We start from the raw sequence: 22717 nt of genomic DNA on the forward strand, positions 1-22717 counted from the left end.
TTAAAGAAGTTAATTAATTTATACATGTTTTTGTTCAAATGAGGCGAAGGAGCTGTTCATAGCAGTGACACAAGCCGAGAGACTGTCCTCAGCCAACTGGCCAAGACTGAGATCTCCCTCACTCTGACCAGCAAGTTTGAGCTACTCGAGGGTGACGACAAAGACTTGAAGACTCTCATGACCAAGTAAGTCACAGGCTTTCTTACCAATTTCCAATATTGCTCAGCACTTTATATCAACTAGAGTCTTTTGTACGACTCTAAGTGAAAAAGAAGTTCCTTTGGGGGCCGTTTTTTTTATGCACATGCATATAAAGCTTTAGGAGTTTTTATTTTAATTTTATTTTTTTTAATAAACATATTAATTTATACAGTACAGGCCAAAAGTTTGGACACACCTTCTCATTCAATGCGTTTTCTTTATTTTCATGACTATTTACATTGTAGATTGTCACTGAAGGCATCAAAACTATGAATGAACACATGTGGAGATATGTACTTAACAAAAAAAGGTGAAATAACTGAAAACATGTTTTATATTCTAGTTTCTTCAAAATAGCCACCCTTTGCTCTGGTTACTGCTTTGCACACTCTTGGCATTCTCTCAATGAGCTTCAAGAGGTAGTCACTTGAAATGGTTTTCACTTCACAGGTGTGCCTTATCAGGGTTGATTATTGGAATGGCTTGCTTTATCAATGGGGTTGGGACCATCAGTTGTGTTGTGAATGAGAAGGTGTGTCCAAACTTTTGGCCTGTACTGTACTTCTTATATTTTTTTTTGATTAAGTGTTCTGGTTTATTTCTCTATGTACAGTAGTTCCAAGCTTACACATGTACAATTGTGTATTTACATTTTTATTATGTCTTAATTTCTATTCTAGCTGTATTTTATACTTTTTATATCTAAAAAATACATTATATTCTTACTTATTTGTGTATTTTGTCTATTGTTAAAATGCTCTTGTGCAACATTATTTTTTGGGTGAGGGAAAATTCTAAATTGTGATGCCACTGTCAAAGCATGGGGTTATGGCACCACCTAATGGAATGTTTGCAATAAAAACAAAAAATTAAAGCCAATATTTCAGAATACAGTAATATTTCTGCAAATGCAAATTATTCTGATTCATATTTTATCGTACAACTGTTACCATTGATTGTTTCCTTAACAAAAATAACTAAGAACTATAATATTGAGAATGTTTTTTGAATGTCTTTCAAAGGAACGGCTCACTTCAAAGAGCCAAAAATCCCATCTCTAACGTCAAACATACCAAAATATGCAGCAGTTCTTCCCACAAACTAATGTTTGGTGACATGTGGAGGGACAAGCGGTAGAAAATGGATGGATGGATGTGGTGGAAAATTAACACATTATTCTTTATTGTTACACTTTTTACAGTATTTACATTTCACAAACCGTTTGTGCAAATTAAGAAAAATACTGCAATGTAAAAAGAATGCAATTTTTATATTTTGCCTCAACAAATTAGTCATTAAAAATTAGCAATAGTTGAGTAAAATATACTATCAAGTAGGACATGTTAGTCTTAGAATAAATTCACAAATAAAAATCTAATTAATGCTGATAACAGAATTTGTAAAGCTGTATATTTCTGTGTATCACAAACATTTGATTAAAAATAAGCATACTGTAGTACAAGTATGAAACTATGTACTAATACAGTCAAAAACATATTACAGGTACTTGATTTTCTTTTACACAGGCAGTGAACTAAATTTAAATATGCACAGTAGAATTTATTGTGTGAATAAATCATCAGTATTAAACAAAAAGAAAAGGTATTATTCGCTTCTTCCTACTTTTTTTTGGGACATGGTAAATTACGCATGAATCACTTCCAACTTAAATTCTTAAACATGTCTGAAACATAAATTGTACTCTTACCCACACATTGCAAATTGTTGGTTTTATAATCCAGAGGATAAACTTGGAAATAAATTCACACTGCAGACATACTAGTAGCAGCAAGGTTGTTGCTTTGTGGAGCACAGCACAGTTGGGTACAGTACAGTACGGTATGTCAGTATAATTATCGGCAGAAAAAACAATATCGATGTGGTCTGTTATCACATTCTTAGGCCAATATTTGGCCACCTGATATTATCAGACATCCCTACTCATGACTCGGGCCGTCGTGTAGGGAGGAAATGTGATGACAATTTTAAGGGCCCACATACAGCCCCCAGTAGCCCCTGATTATGCATATACTGAACTAATATACAGTACAGCCCAAATGTTCAGACACACTTTCTCATTTCAAGGCGTTTTTTTTATTTTCATGACTATATAAATTGTAGATTGTCACTGAAGGCATCAGAACTATGACACGTGGGAAGTGAAAACCTTTTCAGGTGACTACCTCTTGAAGCTCATCGAGAGAATGCCAAGAGTGTGCAAAGCAGTAATCAGAGCAAAGGGTGGCTATTTTGAAGAAACTAGAATATAAAACATGTTTTCAGTTATTTCACCTGTTTTGTTAAGTACATAACTCCACATGTGTTCATTCATAGTTTTGCACAGTGGTTCGTTCCTCCCGCCATGGTTCTTCCTCATCTGCATTAGGTGAGCGGGAGCAAACTCCAGCATATTCGGATGCTCCACAAATAGCGAGGCCAGGAGTAGGAGAAGCAGAGCAGGGGCCCAGGACATCAAAAACTTTTTGGTGATAATAAAACTACCGAGGATTGAAACAATTAGCCTACTTGTTCATTCATTTAATGTCTGTAACACACCTTTGACAGGGGTTAGCTGTCATCTGGCCACGCTACACTCTGGACAAGTCACCAGTTCATTAATAAAAAATAAAAAATTGTCAGTTCATTATAGTTCAACGGTGGACTGTGTTTCACAGTCGGACAGTGCTCCAGTATGCGCCCATTCAGAGACTGTGTTGAATTGTATTATGGTGCACTGACGTTCTACTTAGTGTTTAAAAATTACTGAATAATTACCTTTGTCAGATGCTCATAATTACTCATTGTGAGCATCTGACGAAGGTTAGTTACGTTATGTGTTCAATGTGTTCTGGTAAAATGGACATTTGAATAGCCTAATATAATAAATAAATAAATAACAAACAGCTGACAACAACAAAGTAAAAGAGACCATTTAGAATTTGGGACTGTTTTACACTGAATTTCGTATCATAACATTACCCGTGACTGTTGCAGGTTGAAAAAAGGTGTTTAGCAAACTGAAACTAGTTAAGAACTATCTCAGATCCGCAACAAGCCAAGAGAGGCTAAATAAATAGCCTTGTGAGACTTACAATTGAAAGTCAGCTAAGGCAACAATTGGATTTCAAAGACCTCATCAGCAAATTTGCTAACAAAAAGCCTTGGCGTTGGGCTTTCTGATGAGACTTACAGTGAACAAACAAGCCAATTTAAACTTTAATTGAGATTAAAATAGGGCTTGTTGTTGTTTTTGATATTTGTTTTCTAACAATGTATTCCATCTGCTCTTTGTTTTAAGTTAAACGCTACATATTTACCTGTGGACTATCTTGAGATAGGACTTTTTTTTTTTTTTGCATATCAGTGCTTCATTGTTGAATACAATAAAACACCCACTGCCTATTTGTTGAGTGGTTAATTGAAAAGGTATTTGCCATCAGAGATGTAATAACATGTTGCAAATCAGTGAAATGAGAATAAGACGACTAATAATTCATAATTTACATTATAATACTTTGTTGTTAAGTCGGTAGTCGTAAAAAAAGGAAACAAATTGCGTGTATTACACCAGGCACCGTCAAGGACACTGAAAAACGACACAGTTGAAGATGGGAATGTTTGCGGTAGAGGGGTGTTTTATCGATGTCTCCTCCAACGCTACTTAGCATGTGCACAAACACAAATGTTTCAAATGTTTGTCTCAAACTAAAAGTAGCTGCCTTGTGTACAAGTAAGTAGTGATTTTAACTTGTTTCTTTAATTGTATCTTCTGACCAGCAAGTATATAGACTAGGGGTCTCAAACTCGCAACCCGCCAGCCAAGAGACAATATTTTGTGGCCCCCACCTTAATATGAAACACTTTTTCTGGAGGCGAGCTACTTTTCAATTGACCAAGTCGAAGGGATCTACCTCATTCATATATATAATTTATATTTATTTACTTATGAAAGAGATGTTTTTGTTGATAAGTTAAAGATGTTTAATGATAATACAAGCATGTTTAACACATATACAGGACTGCACTGCTTCGCCACCATGCATACACACACAAAAGTCCCTTTGGTGCCCTCACAAATGATCTAAAATCACAAAAATTCTTAACTTTAACAACCATATTGCTAAAATAAGAAAACATTTTTAAGTTAAATCCACTTTACCTAGTTATTAGATTAACATTCTGTATTTATTTTATTTTAATCAGTCCAACAAATTAATACAATTCTAATTCCAAACCAAACCCAGCCCAGCAACATTCAGAATAGCAATCAACAGAGTAATTGAAAGGACACACAAACATGACACAAAATAATCAAAAGTAGTCAAACAAAAATGTATATCAACAACAGTATCAATGTTAATAATTCAAACATAACAGTGATGAAAATTCCTCATTTACATTATCATCACAGCCATTTATAAAAAAAATTATAAAATCATTTAAAAAATGAACAGTAGTGTCACAGTGGCTTACACTTGCATCACATCTCATAAGCTTGACAACACATTGTGTCCAATATTTAACCACAAGGATAAAGTAATATATTTAGGTCCATTTAATACAGGAGATAGGCTCCAGCACCCCCCGCGACCTCGAAAGGGACAAGCGGTAGAAAATGGATGGATGGATAATACAAGGGTCCCCAAACTATTTGACTCAAGGGGCCGCATTGAGATGTGTATATATATATATATATATATATATATATATATATATATACAGTCAAGAAAATAAGTATTTGAACACCCTGCTATTTTGCAAGTTCTCCCACTTAGAAATCATGGAGGGGTCTGAAATTTTCACGGTAGGTGCATGTCCACTGTATGAGGGATAACCTAAAAAGAAAAATCCAGAAATCACAATCTATGATTTTTTAACAATTTATTCGTGTGATACAGCTGAAAATAAGTATTTGAACACCTGTCTATCAGCTAGAATTCTGACCCTCAAAGACCTGTTAGTCCGCCTTTAAAAGTCCTCCTCCACTCCACTGTATTATCCTGAATCAGATGCACCTCTGTGAGGTCGATAGCTGCATAAAGACACCTGTCCACCCCATACAAGCAGTAAGACCCAAACATTCAGCATGGCTAAGACCAAAGAGCTGTCCAAAGACACCAGAGACAAAATTGTACAACTCCACAAGGATGGAAAGGGCAACGGAGAAATTGCCAAGCAGCTTGGTGAAAAAAGGTCCACTGTTGGAGCAATCATTAGAAAATGGAAGAAGCTAAACATGACGGTCAATCTCAATGGGAGTGGAGCCCCATGCAAGATATCACCTCGTGGGGTCTCAATGATGCTAATAAAGGTGAGGAATCAGCCCAGGACTACACGGCAGGACTTGGTCAATGACCTGAAAAGAGCTGGGACCACTGTTTCCATGGTCACTGTTGGTAATACACTAAGACGTCATGCTTTGAAATCATGCATGGCACGGAAGGTTCCCCTGCTTAAACCAGCACATGTTAAGGCCCGTCTTAAGTTTGCCAATGACCATTTGGATGATCCAGAGGAGTCATGGGAGAAAGTTTTGTGGACAGATGAGACCAAAATTGACCTTTTTGGTCATAATTCCACTGTGCGTGTTTGGAGGAAGAAGAATGATGCGTAGCATCCCAAGAACACCATTCCTACTGTGAAGCATGAGGGTGGTAGCATCATGCTTTGGGGGTGTTTTTCTGCTCATGGGACAGGACGACTGTACTGTATTAAGGAGAGGATGACTGCAGCCATGTATTGTGAGATTTTGGCCAAAAACCTCCTTCCCTCAGTCAGATCATTGACGATGAGTCATGGCTGGATCTTCCAACATGACAATGACCCAAAGCACACAGCCAGGAAAACCAAGAAGTGGCTTTGTAAGAAACATATCAAGGTTCTGGAGTGGCCTAGCCAGTCTCCAGACCTAAATCCAATTGAAAATCTTTGGAGGGAGCTGAAAGTCTGTGTTACTCAGCGACAGTCCAGAAACCTGACTGATCTAGAGAAGATCTGTGTGGAGGAGTGGGCCAAAATCCCTCCTGTAGTCTGTGCAAACCTGGTGAAGAACTACAGGAAACGTTTGAACTCTGTAATTGCAAACAAAGGCTACTCTACCAAATATTAATGTTGGTGTTCAAATACTTATTTTCACCTGTATCACACAAATAAATTGTTAAAAAATCATAGATTGAGATTTCTGGATTTTTCTTTTTAGGTTATCTCTCATACAGTGGACATGCACCTACCATGAAAATTTCAGAACCCTCAATGATTTCTAAGTGGGAGAACTTGCAAAATAGCAGGGTGTTCAAATACTTATTTTCTTGACTGTATATATTCAGAGCGCGATGATGTCACGTTATTAATGGGAATATGCATTTTTAGACAATATGATTTGCCTGAGCGGCTAGGAGACACAGAGAGTAACAAGCGGTAGAAAATGGATTAGAAAGTACAGATTTAAAAAGATAATAATTTTAAAAAACTTGGGACTTCGTGCGGGCCGGACTTTGGACGCTGGCGGGTAGGATCCGGCCAGAGGGCCGTAGTTTCCGGACCACTGATTTATTAATTAAAACAAATTTAAAAAATGGATCCCATATTCCAATATATGACTCATTATCTAAACTAAATGCAGTTTTTATTCTGTAATTTCTGAAAATAAAGTTAATATGCTTATTTTTTTTCTAAACAGATGTTTTTTGGCCAACACTGCATGTATAAGTCGTACGCCAGTAATCTTAAACCTGTTTTGAAAAGGTTTTATTATCATTTATATACCAAATAACACATTTTTGAGAATCGTGTTGAATCAAGAATCGATTCTGACTCAAATCATAAAATGCCTAAAGATTCCCACCTTTAAGTTAAGTTATTCATGCAATCCCATAATGGGTGAGGCCCCTTAATTTTAAATTGTCATCCTATAAGGCCTTTAAGCATAAGTCTTTGTGGTTCCTGTTTGGGAAAGTTTAGTTTGTGTACAAAGCAAGTTTTTACTTGACCTCAAGCCTATGAAAAACCTTTGAAATGAAGTAGTGAAAATATTGGGGTCGTCTCTCTCACGTCTCATGATGAAAAACACTGCCAACGTAGAAAGTCTTCCCAGAAGAATGGAAGCTATAAAACTTGCAAACGGGGAGCGGTTGACTTCACTCAGTATTTATTCCTTTCCACTTCCTGCATGGATATTGGCCGTGTGTCCCAATTTTTATTTTTGTCTGTAGGTATGTTAACAAATAACTTCAAAAATGTCACATACAGAATTAGGCTGCAATGACTTTTGTATTGTCCCTGACATTTGTGGCACAGTTTTTTTTTTTTTTCTAATGGACTATCACCCAGTGTCCCAGTTTTTCCTGCACTTGAATCATTTCCTGTCCAAACAGGAAGAAGCTTGCTGGCTGTGGTTATCTTGTCTATAAATATGTATCCTTCTGTTTCTTGTAGAACGCTATGAGCTAATACTATGTATGCTGAACTTAGGCTTGCCTGTAAACAACAGTGACATTTGTGTTCATGTAAATAACTATTTGTATTAAGTAATTTTATAAAAATGTGTGATTTTTCAAAATAACACTTACATAATTTGGAACAACAAAGCATTGCTTGCAGGAGTTTGCACGTGTCCAGATTGTTGTGTGGGGCTGTTTATCCCTGTGTAACATTCTGAACAATAAACGATAAATAGGGGTGTCAACATTTTTTATTTTAGAATGAATCCTGATTTTAATTTGTAGTGATTCTTAATTGATTGAAAAAAAATTAATACAAATAATTTAAAAAAATAAATTAAAAGTTAAAAAAAAAGTTTATTCGTCTTGTCCAGCCACTCAGGAAAATCATACTGTTGGTGTAGATGCCCATATCTGCTGTACAGATTTACTTTAGAAAAGAGAAATGTTGTCTTATTTGTATATGACTTTATTAAATGTTTTGGTAGCATTTTATTAAACAAAGTCAGTTTTATTTTAAATAATAGAGACATTTATTAGAGCTTTTTACCTATTTTATGGAGGAATGTAGTTATACAACATACCAGTCATACAACTGGCACCCATTATTATTAAAGTATTGATTTTGAATCGTGAATCGCTTTGAATTGAGAATCGATTCTGAATCAAATCGTGTGGTGCCCAAAGATTCACAGTCCTAATAGATAAATATGTTTTATTGATATTGTGATGGAAAACAGTAAAGAAAACTAACCAAGAACCAAGACATGTAAAAAAAACAGCAAAAAGTGAAACAAGCGTAATATAGCAAGACGAAGTGAAAGCGTTGATACTAATAACTGAAATATAATCGATACAGCATATTTCTTTAAACATACAACTTTTTAAACAGTCGTCCCTCGCCACATTGCACTTCAAATATTGCCTCTTCAGATAGTTGGAGATTTGTGGGAGATATTTTCAAATTATTTTATTTATATTGGACAATTTTTTGGATACTAAATTAAAAAAAATTTGTAGCATAAAAATGGCCTAAGTAAACAAAAAAATACCAATAATGCAGTAGTACTGGCCCCTAAATAATACCAAACTGATCAGAGCGCACACTGTTCAGTATCAAGGCCACTGATTTGCATTGCAATATTGGATTAAGAGTGTAAAGGTGACTAAAGAGTGTTGTTACATGTTTATAGGGCTTTTATAATGTTTAAAAATGCATTGGAGGTTGGGTTTTTATGTTCTAACTATGAAAATATTTGATTCATAATTGAAGATTCCTACTTTGTGGGAATTCCTTTAACGCGGTCAATTAACAGTGATAAACGAGATTGTTGCCTGTTTTAAAATGAAAATAAAATGTCCCCGGCATGCTTTAAATTGTCAGTATGTGACGCTCGGAAGAAAAAGTTTGCACACACATTCTCTAAATATTGACATTAACATATTGAGTTGCTTCAATTTAAAGGGCTAAGAAAAAGATCTAGCTAATTTGAGGAAAGCGTATGAAAAAAGAATAAAGATGTGTTATCTGTATAGTACTTAAGTAGAATGGGTTCTTCAACAGAGTAATATAACTAATTTAATGTATTTCAAGAAATATTGAATATGTGTGTTTTTGCCGTTTAGGACAAAAAAGCTTATAGTAGATGTGGTTCAAATTCAACCTGGAGAGACACTGCCTGAAATTCTAGAAACACCTGCCACAGCTCCTCAGGTGACTTTCTTTTTTTTTTGCCTTCTTCCAAAATTCTATCTTGCGTCTTTACATGCTTTTAGTTTGTTTTATACAGTTATTCGTCTTCTTTCCGCAGGAGTCTGAACACAGCAAGATAGTGGTGCGGCGGGCAGTTCAGGACGCTCAGACCCCAGAGGGTCTGAAGAGCAGCCCGGCAGTACTGGAGGACAGTCAGCTTCCCCTGGAGCAAAAGAAGAGAAAGATCCTGAGGAACCTTCGGAACTTGGAGCAAGCTAACGTCATCACCGCCGCTAACAAATACCAAGACGTCATCAACGACATCGCTAAGGTATGGAAGCAGCTCCCTCAGAAGGCTTAGTCGTTCTCAACTTGTCCAACTCATCACCAGGATATTCGCTACCAAAGACGCTACAGACAAAGGCGGAAGGCCGAGCTTGTGAAGCTCCAGCAGACTCTGTTGGCACTCAACTCCAAAACAAACTTCTACCAGGAGCAGATGAATTATTACGACACCTATATCAAGACCTGCCTGGACAACCTCAACCGCAAGTGAGGACGACTGTGCCCAGCTTTGTGTGCTGTGCTTGCTTGGGACGTCACCGCTCATGCTCTACTGTGTTGTGTGGTTAGAAATTCACGCAGATCTATCAAAATGGACAGCAAAGGAGAAGAAAAGGGCAGCAAGAAGTGGAAACCTCAGTCACTGAAGTACACTGGAGCCAGGCTGCATGAGAAGGGAGTCATTCTGGAGATCGAAGGACTTCAGACCAACCAGTGAGTAGAAATGGGCACTGAAACCCAGTTCCATAATGGCACCTGTGCCAACGTAACCTCACTGAAAAAGAAGCTACCAGTGCTTTGTTGCGGTGCTAAATGAATGCATTCTCCGCCACCTGCAACACGTTATTGAAGGTGTACGGTAATATTGTACAAGTAAATGTCTTGCGAGCAATGTAGCATCCTCACAGAAGCACACAGTCTGCTCTTTTTAAACCTTATTTCCGACCTTAAAGTGGAACTTCACTTATTTTAAATGTTTGCCTATCGTTCACAATCCTTACATAGACAAGAACACGTTTGGTTTGATTTAAGTTTATTTCGACAGTTATACAATTACAAGTGATACATCATATACCGGCAGTTTTTATACAGTACAGGCCAAAAGTTTGAACATACCTTCTCATTCAATGGGTTTTCTTTATTTTCATGACTATTTACATTGTAGATTGTCACTGAAGGCATCAAAACTATGAACGAACACATGTAGAGTTATGTACTTAACAAAAAAAGGTGAAATAACCGAAAACATGTTTTGTATTTTAGTTTCTTCAAGTAAGCCACCCTTTGCTCTGATTACTGCTTTGCACACTCTTGGCATTCTCTCGATGATCTTCAAGCACACCCGTGAGGTGAAAACCATTTCAGGTGACTACCTCTTGAAGCTCATCGAGAGAATGCAGAGAGTGTGCAAAAAAGTAACTAGAGCAAAGGGTGACTATTTTGAAAAAACTAGAATATAAAACATGTTTTCAGTTATTTCACTTTTTGTTAAGTACATAACTCCACATGTGTTCATTCATAGTTGTGATGCCTTCAGTGACAATCTACATTGTAAATAGTCAGGAAAAATAAAGAAAACACATTGAATGAGAAGGTGTGTCCATACTTTTGGCCTGTACTGTATGTATCCTTGATCCAATATGGACTGTGAATTCCAAAAAAGGTGCAGTTCCCAATCTTGTCAGAGTAAGAAGAAAGTTGAATAAAATGTTCTCATTTAAAACAAATATATATTTGAAGAGTCAACAATCCTATACCCACTCAAGTCATTTGAACTCACCTTCTACTGTCATACAAAAGTCATCAGCATGCAGGCTGATGCAAAAACATTAGCACATTAGATATAACACTTTCACTGGAAATTATGCTTCCATTTCCCTCAATGTGCTGCATCAACACTTATCTGTTCTTTTTGCCTGTCAGGTTTAAGAATGTCATGTTTGACATTTCCCCCAGTGAAGAAGTTGGGGATTTTGAAGTGAAAGCCAAGTTTATGGGAGTGGAGATGGAAAAAGTTCAGCTTCATTTCCAGGTAAACACCTTTCCAGTGTTAGACATTAAGATACTGACGACTTGTTAGGTTTTATGCAGTCGTCTTCATTCCACTCATAATGTCCTGCAGTTGTAGTCATTTGGTGTGTGTGTGTCCAGGACCTCCTGCAGCTCCAATATGAAGGTGTGGCTGTTATGAAGATGTTCGATAAAGCTAAAGTCAATGTCAACTTGCTCATTTTCCTCCTAAATAAGAAATTCTATGGCAAGTGAATACCAAAGAATAATAATAAACCAAAAGCACCACTAGTGAAGATGAAAATAGGTTGTGCCTTCTGACAGCATGACGATTAGTTCATCAAATAATTTGATTAATTCAAAATACATGTTGCCGAGTTTTCTTTGTTTTCCCCTTGTGGAGAGTTAAGTATGATGTATTTTAATTATAAAGATATTTTTGTTCTGTATTAAAGGAACACTATTGTTTTTGTTCTTGATGAAACAGTTCCAAAACATTTGGTGGAGTCCTCTGGGCTTCATGAATACTGTAGTTCACTGGTGCCTTTTTAATCAAAGATGAATCATATTTTAATTAATAAAACTTTTAAATACTACAAATATTGTATTTTTAATATGTATTGTCAGTGTAAATTGATTTTGTCGACGAAACAATGTATAATAAATGTCCAAAAATAATTTGGATATTTCTGTTTTTCCTTATGAGATCCTGAACAAGTCAAAACTATTTTTTTGGACTTCAAAAATATAATATGTTTGCAGTGGTATAGATCTGCAACAAAATTTTGCACGAAATTGTGTAAAATTCCAAATGAAATTGAGAATGTCTACCAAAATTGAACTGATGTCGCATACAAGAAGTAGGGGTGCAATTCAAACTGATTTAAGTAGAATATAAATTAGAATCGATAATTTTGGTTTATTCCAGTCATGCTTTTGCAGCAGTGTTTCTGAACCACTGAGCCAGGGCCCGTGTTTGGCCATGAGCGCCCCCTTAAGGGGTTGCCAAAAAATCTGTTTCTTAGCTGTGGTCCCTACGGGCCGCAGCAATACTCAGTTGTAATGCACTTTTCCACCACTTGGGGCAGTAATGACAATATCAAAACAGACGAAGTCCGCAACTAAATTCAAAGAGAAGTTGCTGAAACGCAAAAAGTATGACTAAAGTTGTGAAGCTGTCTTTACATTTGCAGTTACATTTTATTGACAGTTTATTTAAAAAACATAGTTATTAATAATTTAGAATTTATTCACTTTAGCTTCAAATTTTTCATCAGTTTTTATGAGTCCCTTCTTTTGCAGGATATTTATTTGGTACTTATTTTTACAATCAGCCTGACTTAAGCCTTGATAATTAACACATGGTTTCATATCACTTGACAAGGTTTATCCTGTTAAATTGTAAGTGGGTTAAATATATTAAAATCACGAGTAAAATTACTATTTTAGTATTAATATTTGAGTGGGTCCCGGGGCCCCTCTCTAGTGGAAAAGTTGAACCCCAAGGTAAAAACGGTTCGGAACCCCTGCTTTGCAGTATGTTTTCCATATTTAATAGAAATATTACTATGAACCTCATGTATTGTACACATAGAACTTTATTTGAATTACAACAAATATTTTTACTGACAATTTGGAAATAAAAGCATATGTTATTAATTTGATGTATTATATAACTTTCAAATGATGAAAATGGTGTACGAAATACTTCCTTTTAGAGAATAGTTGACTATCCAAGTATTCACAATGTAGGGAATTTGTGTTTTACAGTTTGTGAAATATTTTAATAAGCTGAACATGATTATTTGGTTACTTGACTATAATCAATGTATCTGTATGGAATCCCAAAATGTCTTAAACTGCAAAATATTACAAACATTGTGACTTGTGACTCAGGTATTGTTAAAGTCGAGTACTAAAACTGTCAACATTGATATCCAAACAAACCATATTGTATTACTGTCATGTACTACAATAACGGAAAAACATTATGGTAATTGGTTTCTTAATTCTGTCCATAAATAAGAAAACACATTTCTGCCAAGGGGGAGTAGAGAGTGGGTGTGGCAGCACCCTGACTGTATGTACAGTATCCTAACATTTGCTGATAAAACAAACTGTTGTCACTTCTGGCAAACCGTTAGAGGAACTAGCAATGGCCACAGTTCATCTGTCACTTTTGCTGTTGTTGGTGTTTGATTCTCTTTACAGCTCGGCACTCGGCGTCATGAATGGTAAGTTTCTCTCTCATTTGTTGGTTGTTCAAGACTGAAGTAAAACAAGAATGCATAAGTGGTACAGTAATTTCCTACCAGTTTTAAGTGGGACTGTAAATGTAATTATAGCTTACACTAATATTATCCAGTTACTGTACGCACATTAGGTCTCCCTGCACAATTTAATGATGTAATAAATTGACACTGAGCCATACTTTACCTCAACATAGTAACAGATAAGAATATATGATGTTAATATTTACTCATTGTGAATAATTATGTGCACATCGAAGGTGTCAAGCCCAAGGCCCGGGGACAGTTCTGGCCTGCCACATAATTTTAAGTGGCCCGCAAAAGCCTGAAAAAAATGGGTTTCAATAAAATACTTATTTTTTATTTTTTTTACTAAATACATTCATTCTTTTAATTTTGACCAAAAAAATGCATATTTTAAACTTTAATATTATCTGATTATGCCAATTAAATAATTATATACTGTATTGCAAAACTACTTTTGTGGGATAAACACAAATAGTTAAATATCTGCTTGTCACCTTTATTTATGATTTTGAAGCAAGTTATACATAAAAAAATCTAATAATCAAAGGCATATGCATTTCGATTAATCATGATTAATCACAGGTTATTACCCACATGCATAATGTAAGTTAATTTAAAAAAAAGCGGCCCTCTGAAAGCAGCCATTACTGCAATGTGGCCCTCAATGAAAATGAGTTTGACACCCCTGATGTAGTGCATGCAGTTATACACTCCTAAAAACCAACCAATATTACTAAACATTGTTAAAAATTACCTCTCAAATCTCTTGGTTTAGCTCTCATTAGATTGTGCAGGAGTACCTAATGATGTGACCCATGAAAGATTAAACAATGGCAGTTCTATGAATATATATAGATAATATGAATACTGCGATGAGGTGGCGACTTGTCCAGGGTGTACCCCGCCTTCCGCCCGATTGTAGCTGAGATAGGCTTCAGCGCCCCCCGCGACCCCAAAGGGAATAAGCGGTAGAAGATGGATGGATGGATGGAGTTCTATGAATATGATGTTTGCTGTTTTAGTGAATTGAACACCATTGTTGGTGTTCAGTGATGTGTTTAAAGGAGGAAGAGCAAAAATGTAAAACACAATATTTGTCCATTGAACTTTTTTTATGGATGATTCCATCCTTTTCTGTAATAAATATGGCTGAATTTGCACAATTCCTAAGCAGAAACCTTAGATGCTGCTGCACAAACTGAGCAAAATGCATATGCCCTCTGATTGCGCAATCTTTCTTAAACTTAGTTGTGAGACACGTCTGTTTGTCAGCATTTCGCAAATATGTTTGCAGAAACATTTATTATACACAATTAAGCATATGTACCAAATTATGTACTTTAAAAGGTATTGACTTAAGTCCGTCGGTGCTATCGAGGATCGATTCACGTAAAATCAAAGGGTGCCATATTTCAATACCTTTTGTTTGTGCGTGACATCACCTAGTTGCGAACTCGACCACCGGCTCAAGCACTTGACTTGGAAACAAGCAGTCCAGCAGTCAGAGCGTACGCAACCAGACTACATTGCAATATTCTATGCCAACAAAGCAAAAAAATAGGGTGCTTTGGATAGGAGGGACTTTTTCTTTATCCCACAGTGGGGAAATTACGTTCTTGCAGTGCAGGTTTTTACATATAGTAGCAGAAGTAAAATTTAATTAAAAAACAAAAATGTTTTTAAATACTACAAATTGCGCACTGTGTATGAATAAATAAAATAAAGTTTAAATGTACTCTAAGGCTCCACTTTTCAAAATGCACTCGCTCCGTGCTAATTTACATGGAATTAGCTCTAGACATGCTACCATTTAGCATTAGCGATTGTACCTGGCAATTTAAACACCTCCAAATTTGGTGATGGACACTACAACTAAGGCGCATGTTACAATCAAACATCCATCCATGCATTTTCTACCGCTTGTCCCACTCGGGGTCACGGGGGGTGCTGAAGCCACTCTCCGCTGCATCTGGTGTGTAAATGTTACAATGCTTACAGTATAAACACTCCGTAGGGAGCAACCGGCACATTCAACTTAATGGCAAAGATTGCTTTCTGGGTAAGGTGACACTCCTTAGTCTATACACTACTGCATACAGTCTTGGCATGCAAAGTCTACTACAGTTGTCCCTCGTTTGTGGTTGATTGGTGCCGAACATGACTGTGATGAACGCATTTCCGAGAAGTAGGATTATTAAAATAAATATTTACATAGAGCATAAAAATTGGTTACAAAATATTAACGTTTTTTAAACATTTCTATATCTCTTTAAATATGAAATAACAGCCATATGGTTACTGTTACAATTGTTTCACCCAATATAGTATCTTTGAGTATGTTCTGTACATTACAGTACTCACCGGTAGCCTCGAAGAGGATCCTCCAAGGGATATTGCTAGGATTGTCACCCGGCCACGACGTGAAGCTACTTTATCACATCCCGAGTAATTCCTCAAAGTTAGGAATGGGCTTACATGTGCATGGAAACTGAAGTCCCACTTGGTAAATATCTTATTGATCGCTATAACATATTTTTATAGAATATGCTTAAGAATGAGACACGGACGTATAAGAAAAAAATAAATGGCTTCTAGGGGTGTATATCTTTGGGCACGAAATGATTCGATCCGATTTCACGGGTGACTATTCGATTCAGAATTGATTCTTGGATCAACACGAATCTTGATTCAAACCGATTGTAACACTGTATTATTTGGTATTATGATGAAACTTTTTCTAAACAGGTCCTTCTGGTTGCATGGAGATGGCCTAAAAAGTATTTTAAAACATTGATACTTTTTTTATTTTTAAAACAATCAAGAATCAATTTAGAATCAGGATGAATAAGAATCACGATTCGAATGTGAATTAATTTTTTTTGTGCACTCTTACTGGACAGTACAGCTTAGCATTAAATGTTTAAAAAACAAAAAAAGTTTCTTAAACAATCAACATTGAACTGATTTGAACATACAAAAGTAGCTTTTGGGTACTGTATAGGTTCCGGACTACCAGAAATTGGTACTGTATCGATTAGAATGTGAAAAGTACTTGGGATGTCAAAAAAATGTGATTATCAGATTGTTCGGGATTCTTATTTCTAACAAATCTTAATGGGTTTTTAAAAATCAACATAAAAAAAAAATATATATATATATATATATATATATATATATACAGGTAAAAGCCAGTAAATTAGAATATTTTGAAAAACTTGATTTATTTCAGTAATTGCATTCAAAAGGTGTAACTTGTACATTATATTTATTCATTGCACACAGACTGATGCATTCAAATGTTTATTTCATTTAATTTTGATGATTTGAAGTGGCAACAAATGAAAATCCAAAATTCCGTGTGTCACAAAATTAGAATATTACTTAAGGCTAATACAAAAAAGGGATTTTTAGAAATGTTGGCCAACTGGAAAGTATGAAAATGAAAAATATGAGCATGTACAATACTCAATACTTGGTTGGAGCTCCTTTTGCCTCAATTACTGCGTTAATGCGGCGTGGCATGGAGTCGATGAGTTTCTGGCACTGCTCAGGTGTTATGAGAGCCCAGGTTGCTCTGATAGTGGCCTTCAACTCTTCTGCGTTTTTGGGTCTGGCATTCTGTATCTTCCTTTTCACAATACCCCACAGATTTTCTATGGGGCTAAGGTCAGGGGAGTTGGCGGGCCAATTTAGAACAGAAATACCATGGTCCGTAAACCAGGCACGGGTAGATTTTTGCAGGCGCCAAGTCCTGTTGGAACATGAAATCTCCATCTCCATAGAGCAGGTCAGCAGCAGGAAGCATGAAGTGCTCTAAAACTTGCTGGTAGACGGCTGCGTTGGCCCTGGATCTCAGGAAACAGAGTGGACCGACACCAGCAGATGACATGGCACCCCAAACCATCACTGATGGTGGAAACTTTACACTAGACTTCAGGCAACGTGGATCCTGTGCCTCTCCTGTCTTCCTCCAGACTCTGGGACCTCGATTTCCAAAGGAAATGCAAAATTTGCATGGTTGGGTGATGGTTTGGGGTGCCATGTCATCTGCTGGTGTCGGTCCACTCTGTTTCCTGAGATCCAGGGTCAACGCAGCCGTCTACCAGCAAGTTTTAGAGCACTTCATGCTTCCTGCTGCTGACCTGCTCTATGGAGATGGAGATTTCAAGTTCCAACAGGACTTGGCGCCTGCACACAGCGCAAAATCTACCCGTGCCTGGTTTACGGACCATGGTATTTCTGTTCTAAATTGGCCCGCCAACTCCCCTGACCTTAGCCCCATAGAAAATCTGTGGGGTATTGTGAAAAGGAAGATGCAGAATGCCAGACCCAAAAACGCAGAAGAGTTGAAGGCCACTATCAGAGCAACCTGGGCTCTCATAACACCTGAGCAGTGCCAGAAACTCATCGACTCCATGCCACGCCGCATTAACGCAGTAATTGAGGCAAAAGGAGCTCCAACCAAGTATTGAGTATTGTACATGCTCATATTTTTCATTTTCATACTTTTCAGTTGGCCAACATTTCTAAAAATCCCTTTTTTGTATTAGCCTTAAGTAATATTCTAATTTTGTGACACGGAATTTTGGATTTTCATTTGTTGCCACTTCAAATCATCAAAATTAAATGAAATAAACATTTGAATGCATCAGTCTGTGTGCAATGAATAAATATAATGTACAAGTTACACCTTTTGAATGCAATTACTGAAATAAATCAAGTTTTTCAAAATATTCTAATTTACTGGCTTTTACCTGTATATTTTTTTTTAAATTGTTTTTTTTTAATTTTTTTTATTCCATCCATCCATCTTCTTCCGCTTATCCGAGGTCGGGTCGCGGGGGCAGCAGCCTAAGCAGGGAAGCCCAGACTTCCCTCTCCCCAGGCACTTCGTCCAGCTCTTCCTGTAGGACCCTGAGGCGTTCCCAGGCCAGCCGGGAGACATAGTCTTCCCAACGTGTCCTGGGTCTTCCCCGCGGCCTCCTACCGGTCGGACGTGCCCTAAACACCTCTCTAGGGAGGCGTTCGGGTGGCATCCTGACCAGATGCCCGAACCACCTCATCTGGCTCCTCTCGATGTGGAGGAGCAGCGGCTTTACTTTGAGCTCCCCCCGGATGGCAGAGCTTCTCACCCTATCTCTAAGGGAGAGCCCCGCCACCCGACGGAGGAAACTAATTTCGGCCGCTTGTACCCGTGATCTTGTCCTTTCGGTCATAACCCAAAGCTCATGACCATAGGTGAGGATGGGAACGTAAATGGACCGGTAAATTGGGAGCTTTGCCTTACGGCTCAGCTCCTTCTTCACCACAACGGATCGATACAGCGTCCGCATTACTGAAGACGCCGCACCGATCCGCCTGTCAATCTCACGATCCACTCTTCCCTCACTCGTAAACAAGACTCCGAGGTACTTGAACTCCTCCACTTGGGGCAAGATCTACTCCCCAACCCGGAGATTTTTTTTTATTATTCTGGCAAATCATATTGTAGCTGCACAGATTTACTTTAGAAAAAATAAATGTGGGATATTTCTCCTTTTGCCCTATTTATATTTGACTTTATTAAATGTTTGAGTAGAATTGTATTAAACAAAAGTAATGCAGAAATGTATCACAGCGTTTATCTATTTTATGGAGGAATATAGTTAATCATAGAACTGGCACCTAATGGTAATAAAAAAAGTATTGATTTGGAATCAAGAATAGTTTTTAATCAATTCTTACCCCCAAGAATCGAATCACGCCTTCAAAGCCCCTTAAGACAACTTCAAAACCCTCCATCAACTTTTATATACACACACTGCAAGTCTATATATAATGTAGTAACAGACACCATCATAACAATATGCAATATGTTCTATATACACACTGCAAGTATATATATAATGTAGTAACAGACAACTTCATATCAATATGCAATATGTTCTATATACATACTGCAAGTATATATATAAAATGTAGTAACAGACATAAAAATACGTAATATGTTCAATACTTACCGTATTTTGGTCATTTTAATCATTTCCGAAACTTAATTCTTCGTCATGTTTATTTCCGTTTCCATAGCTGCACACTTCCGACTCCTGGCAACAAATGTGTCTTCCTACTTCCGGAATCAAACATGATGTGTTTTCTAATCGTGGCAGACTTGTAGACAACAAAAACCACTATTTTTGGAAAAATTAGGATATACAACCTTTTTGAGGATGAACTACTGCTTCGAGAATTGAGCACGAAGGAAGAGTGAGATATTGGAGCCGATAGAAGCCTAGAAAGTGAGGTGAAAGTGAATCGAAACTGCAAATGTGGAACTTGAAGTCAAGCTATTTTGACTTAAATGGAGTGCTTACCCATAGTTGACTGGGAAAATAACATTCCTGGCCAGCTGGACTCAGCACAGATTAATTTTCGCATTGTGTAGTGCATTACAAACTCAAACACGTTTTGTGCTGAACGTATAAGCTAGCTTATATCTTGCCGTGGTTAGCTTTTACAACTAATACCGTAGCATGCCGATGTGTTAGCATGATATAATGGACAGTCTTACCATCACGTCCCGTGTTTTATGATTCTGATTCATTCTAAAAAGAGTTCGTCTGCGTTCGCTCTTACAACAATTTCGCTACAGTTTGGTTATTATACAGGTTACTGAAATTGTTGAGCGTTTTTAAATGCATTTCTAAAGATAGAATAAAATGCTCCCATTAGCTGCATTGCTTGCTCCCAAGAACGAGCCGACGTTTGTTAGAAGGCAAAAACCACAACTTTTGTCTTCTTGTCTCCCTAATAATGATTGTGATCGATGGGCAAAATTCCAAAAAAGTGCAGTTCCCCTTTTAAAATGTTTTTGTTTGCCTCCTTTGAATGATTACCAAGAATGTTTTTCCCTTATTATGATAACGATTAACTCTGCAGTTCTTTCATGAAGAACCGGTCTCTATTTTCAGTTTTACATAAAAAAAAATGAGGTTAGTAAAATGTTGAATAATTCTCTTTTCCTGGTAATGATTGCCTTGTTTGAACTGATCGAAGCTTCAGAACCTTTCCTGCGGACCTTCTCTGGACACGTTCTGACAGAAGGAGACGCCGAGTACTTGGACCTGTCCGTGTTGGACGGCTATGACGCAGGTTCTGGGTCCGAATCCCAGCCGGAAGCTGTGAGAAGACATCCGGGCCTTCACCCTCCTCATCACAAGCGCTACTTTGTGTCGGAGGAGGTCAAGCGTTTCCTGCAGGGTTGCTTATCCACGGCCTTCGTCCCTTCCGTCTACACCGTGGTCTTCGTCGTCAGCGTGCCTCTCAACCTGCTCGCCGCCGCCATCTTCCTCCATCCGGTCCGTCCCAGGAAGCCCGCGGTCATCTACATGTTGAACCTGGCCTCTGCAGACCTGCTCTTCGGCTTGCTCCTCCCCTTCAAGGTGGCCTATCGTTACCATGGCAACAACTGGACCTACGGCGCCTTCATGTGCAGGGTGGTGACGGCCGCCTTCTACTGCAACATGTACTGCTCGGTGCTGCTCATGGCGTGCATCGGCTTGGACCGCCTCCTGGCTGTCGTCTACCCCATGAACTCGCTGACTTGGCGCAGCCCGCAGACGGCGTGGGCCGTGTGCGCCGCCATGTGGCTGCTGGCCCTGGCCGGCGCGGCGCCTCTTTTAGCGACGGGTCAGACGGCGCACCTGCCCCAACTGCGCATCACCACCTGCCACGACGTGCACGACGCAGTCGAACTCCAATCATATTATCGCTACTTCTTCCCCGTCTACTCGTCCGTGTTCTTCTTCATCCCCCTTGTCCTCACCGCGGCGTGCTACGTGCGCATCATCCACGCCTTGGCGGCCGCCAACATCGAGAACCGCTCCAAAAAGACTCGGGCGGTGGTGATGGCGGCGATCGTCCTGGTGGTGTTCGTGGTGTGCTTCACCCCCGCCAACGTGATCCTTATGATCCACTACATCGATGTCGCGCACGCCTCCAGCGGCGACGCATCCTATCGGGCCTACCTGCTCGCCACGTGCGCGGGGAGCCTCAGCTGCTGCCTGGACCCGATGCTTTACTACTTCGGTTCGTCTCAGTGCAGGAAGCGGGTGGTGGCGCTGTTTGGACGCCGGCGTCCGCATCTGACGGCGAGCAGTGTGCGCACCGAGAGTACCAGAACCAGCAGGCGCAGGGACAGCAGCAGGCCGTGCAAGATGGAGGTTGGTCAAAGTGGGTCTGGGGGTCAGACTCAGTACAGCATGCTGGACACTTGACCAGGTTTATTTGTGTCTCGGTGGGACAGCAAGGAACACATTCATTTACTGAATAAAATCGGTGTTGTTGCCTTTGTAACGTTTGATTTGGTATGTTTCTAACCGGGTCAATTATGTCATGTAAATATAATGTATTTTATTATCTTGTATTATTGTTATAATTACACAAGATGTGTAAGTTACATGAAAATACCTGAACGTTGTTTGATGTTTTGTCAATATGTGGAACCATGAATGTTATTCCTAATTATGTATGGAAAGTACTTTGTCAGGCATGAATTCTTATTTACATATTATTGAGACATATTATTGTTATTTTCAAATAACACATTTATTATATATATTTTTAATTCGGTCCCGCATTTCATTCCTATCGTATCTGTGGGCCCGAATATAGAACGGACGGGGGAGGAGCTAAAAAAAGCGCGGGAGACGAGAAAAGAGGCGGCTGTTGAAAAATATAGTGGAGTCAAGCGTGTCCTGCCTTTGTGGTACTTTTGCAAGGAAGACAACACAAATATCTTCTAAACAACTCAACTTTAACCCACCGCCGTCAAAGTTGGCGAGAGACCAAAATATAAAGGTTACACTTTGTGTATTTTTCTGTATTTCATGTTTTGTTACAATAGAATGTCGGGGTGCCTTGATATGTTAGTGATAATATTGGCAAAATAAAACCAAGTGGAAGTAAAATGTACAAGCTATAAGCACCGTTTATTTGCGCAAAGCTTGACAGCCTGTGAGCATGTAAATGTATCCATTAAGGGAAAAAAAAAAATTCAA

At 38.2% G+C, this 22717-nt stretch overlaps 2 protein-coding genes across 3 annotated transcripts in view; both read left to right on the plus strand.

Annotated features, from left to right (window-relative positions):
* iqgap2 (IQ motif containing GTPase activating protein 2) overlaps positions 1 to 12084 on the plus strand; it is a 95066-nt gene extending 82982 nt beyond the window's left edge. The window contains exons 32-38 of the mRNA XM_061986533.2: positions 44 to 185; positions 9267 to 9354; positions 9452 to 9664; positions 9725 to 9885; positions 9967 to 10110; positions 11320 to 11428; positions 11548 to 12084. Coding sequence (XP_061842517.1) covers positions 44 to 185; positions 9267 to 9354; positions 9452 to 9664; positions 9725 to 9885; positions 9967 to 10110; positions 11320 to 11428; positions 11548 to 11661 — 971 coding nt within the window. The 3' untranslated portion in view covers positions 11662 to 12084. The remainder of the gene's footprint in view (positions 1 to 43; positions 186 to 9266; positions 9355 to 9451; positions 9665 to 9724; positions 9886 to 9966; positions 10111 to 11319; positions 11429 to 11547) is intronic.
* Positions 12085 to 12207: 123 nt separating this feature from the next.
* f2r (coagulation factor II (thrombin) receptor) lies at positions 12208 to 22016 on the plus strand. 2 transcript variants are annotated; one of them, XM_061986535.1, is made up of 3 exons: positions 13510 to 13640; positions 16037 to 16185; positions 20715 to 22016. In XM_061986535.1, exons 2-3 carry the CDS (start codon positions 16158 to 16160, stop codon positions 21932 to 21934), a joined length of 1248 nt encoding a protein of 415 aa, XP_061842519.1. In that variant the 5' UTR covers positions 13510 to 13640; positions 16037 to 16157; the 3' UTR covers positions 21935 to 22016. The 2 variants fall into 2 exon arrangements, with proteins under 2 accessions (XP_061842518.1, XP_061842519.1); XM_061986534.1 differs by lacking the exon at positions 16037 to 16185 and having other exon boundaries at positions 12208 to 13640.
* Positions 22017 to 22717: the final 701 nt, after the last annotated feature.

The sequence above is a fragment of the Nerophis lumbriciformis genome, linkage group LG12 (assembly GCF_033978685.3).
Source record: "Nerophis lumbriciformis linkage group LG12, RoL_Nlum_v2.1, whole genome shotgun sequence".
Taxonomy (NCBI): Eukaryota; Metazoa; Chordata; class Actinopteri; order Syngnathiformes; family Syngnathidae; genus Nerophis; species Nerophis lumbriciformis.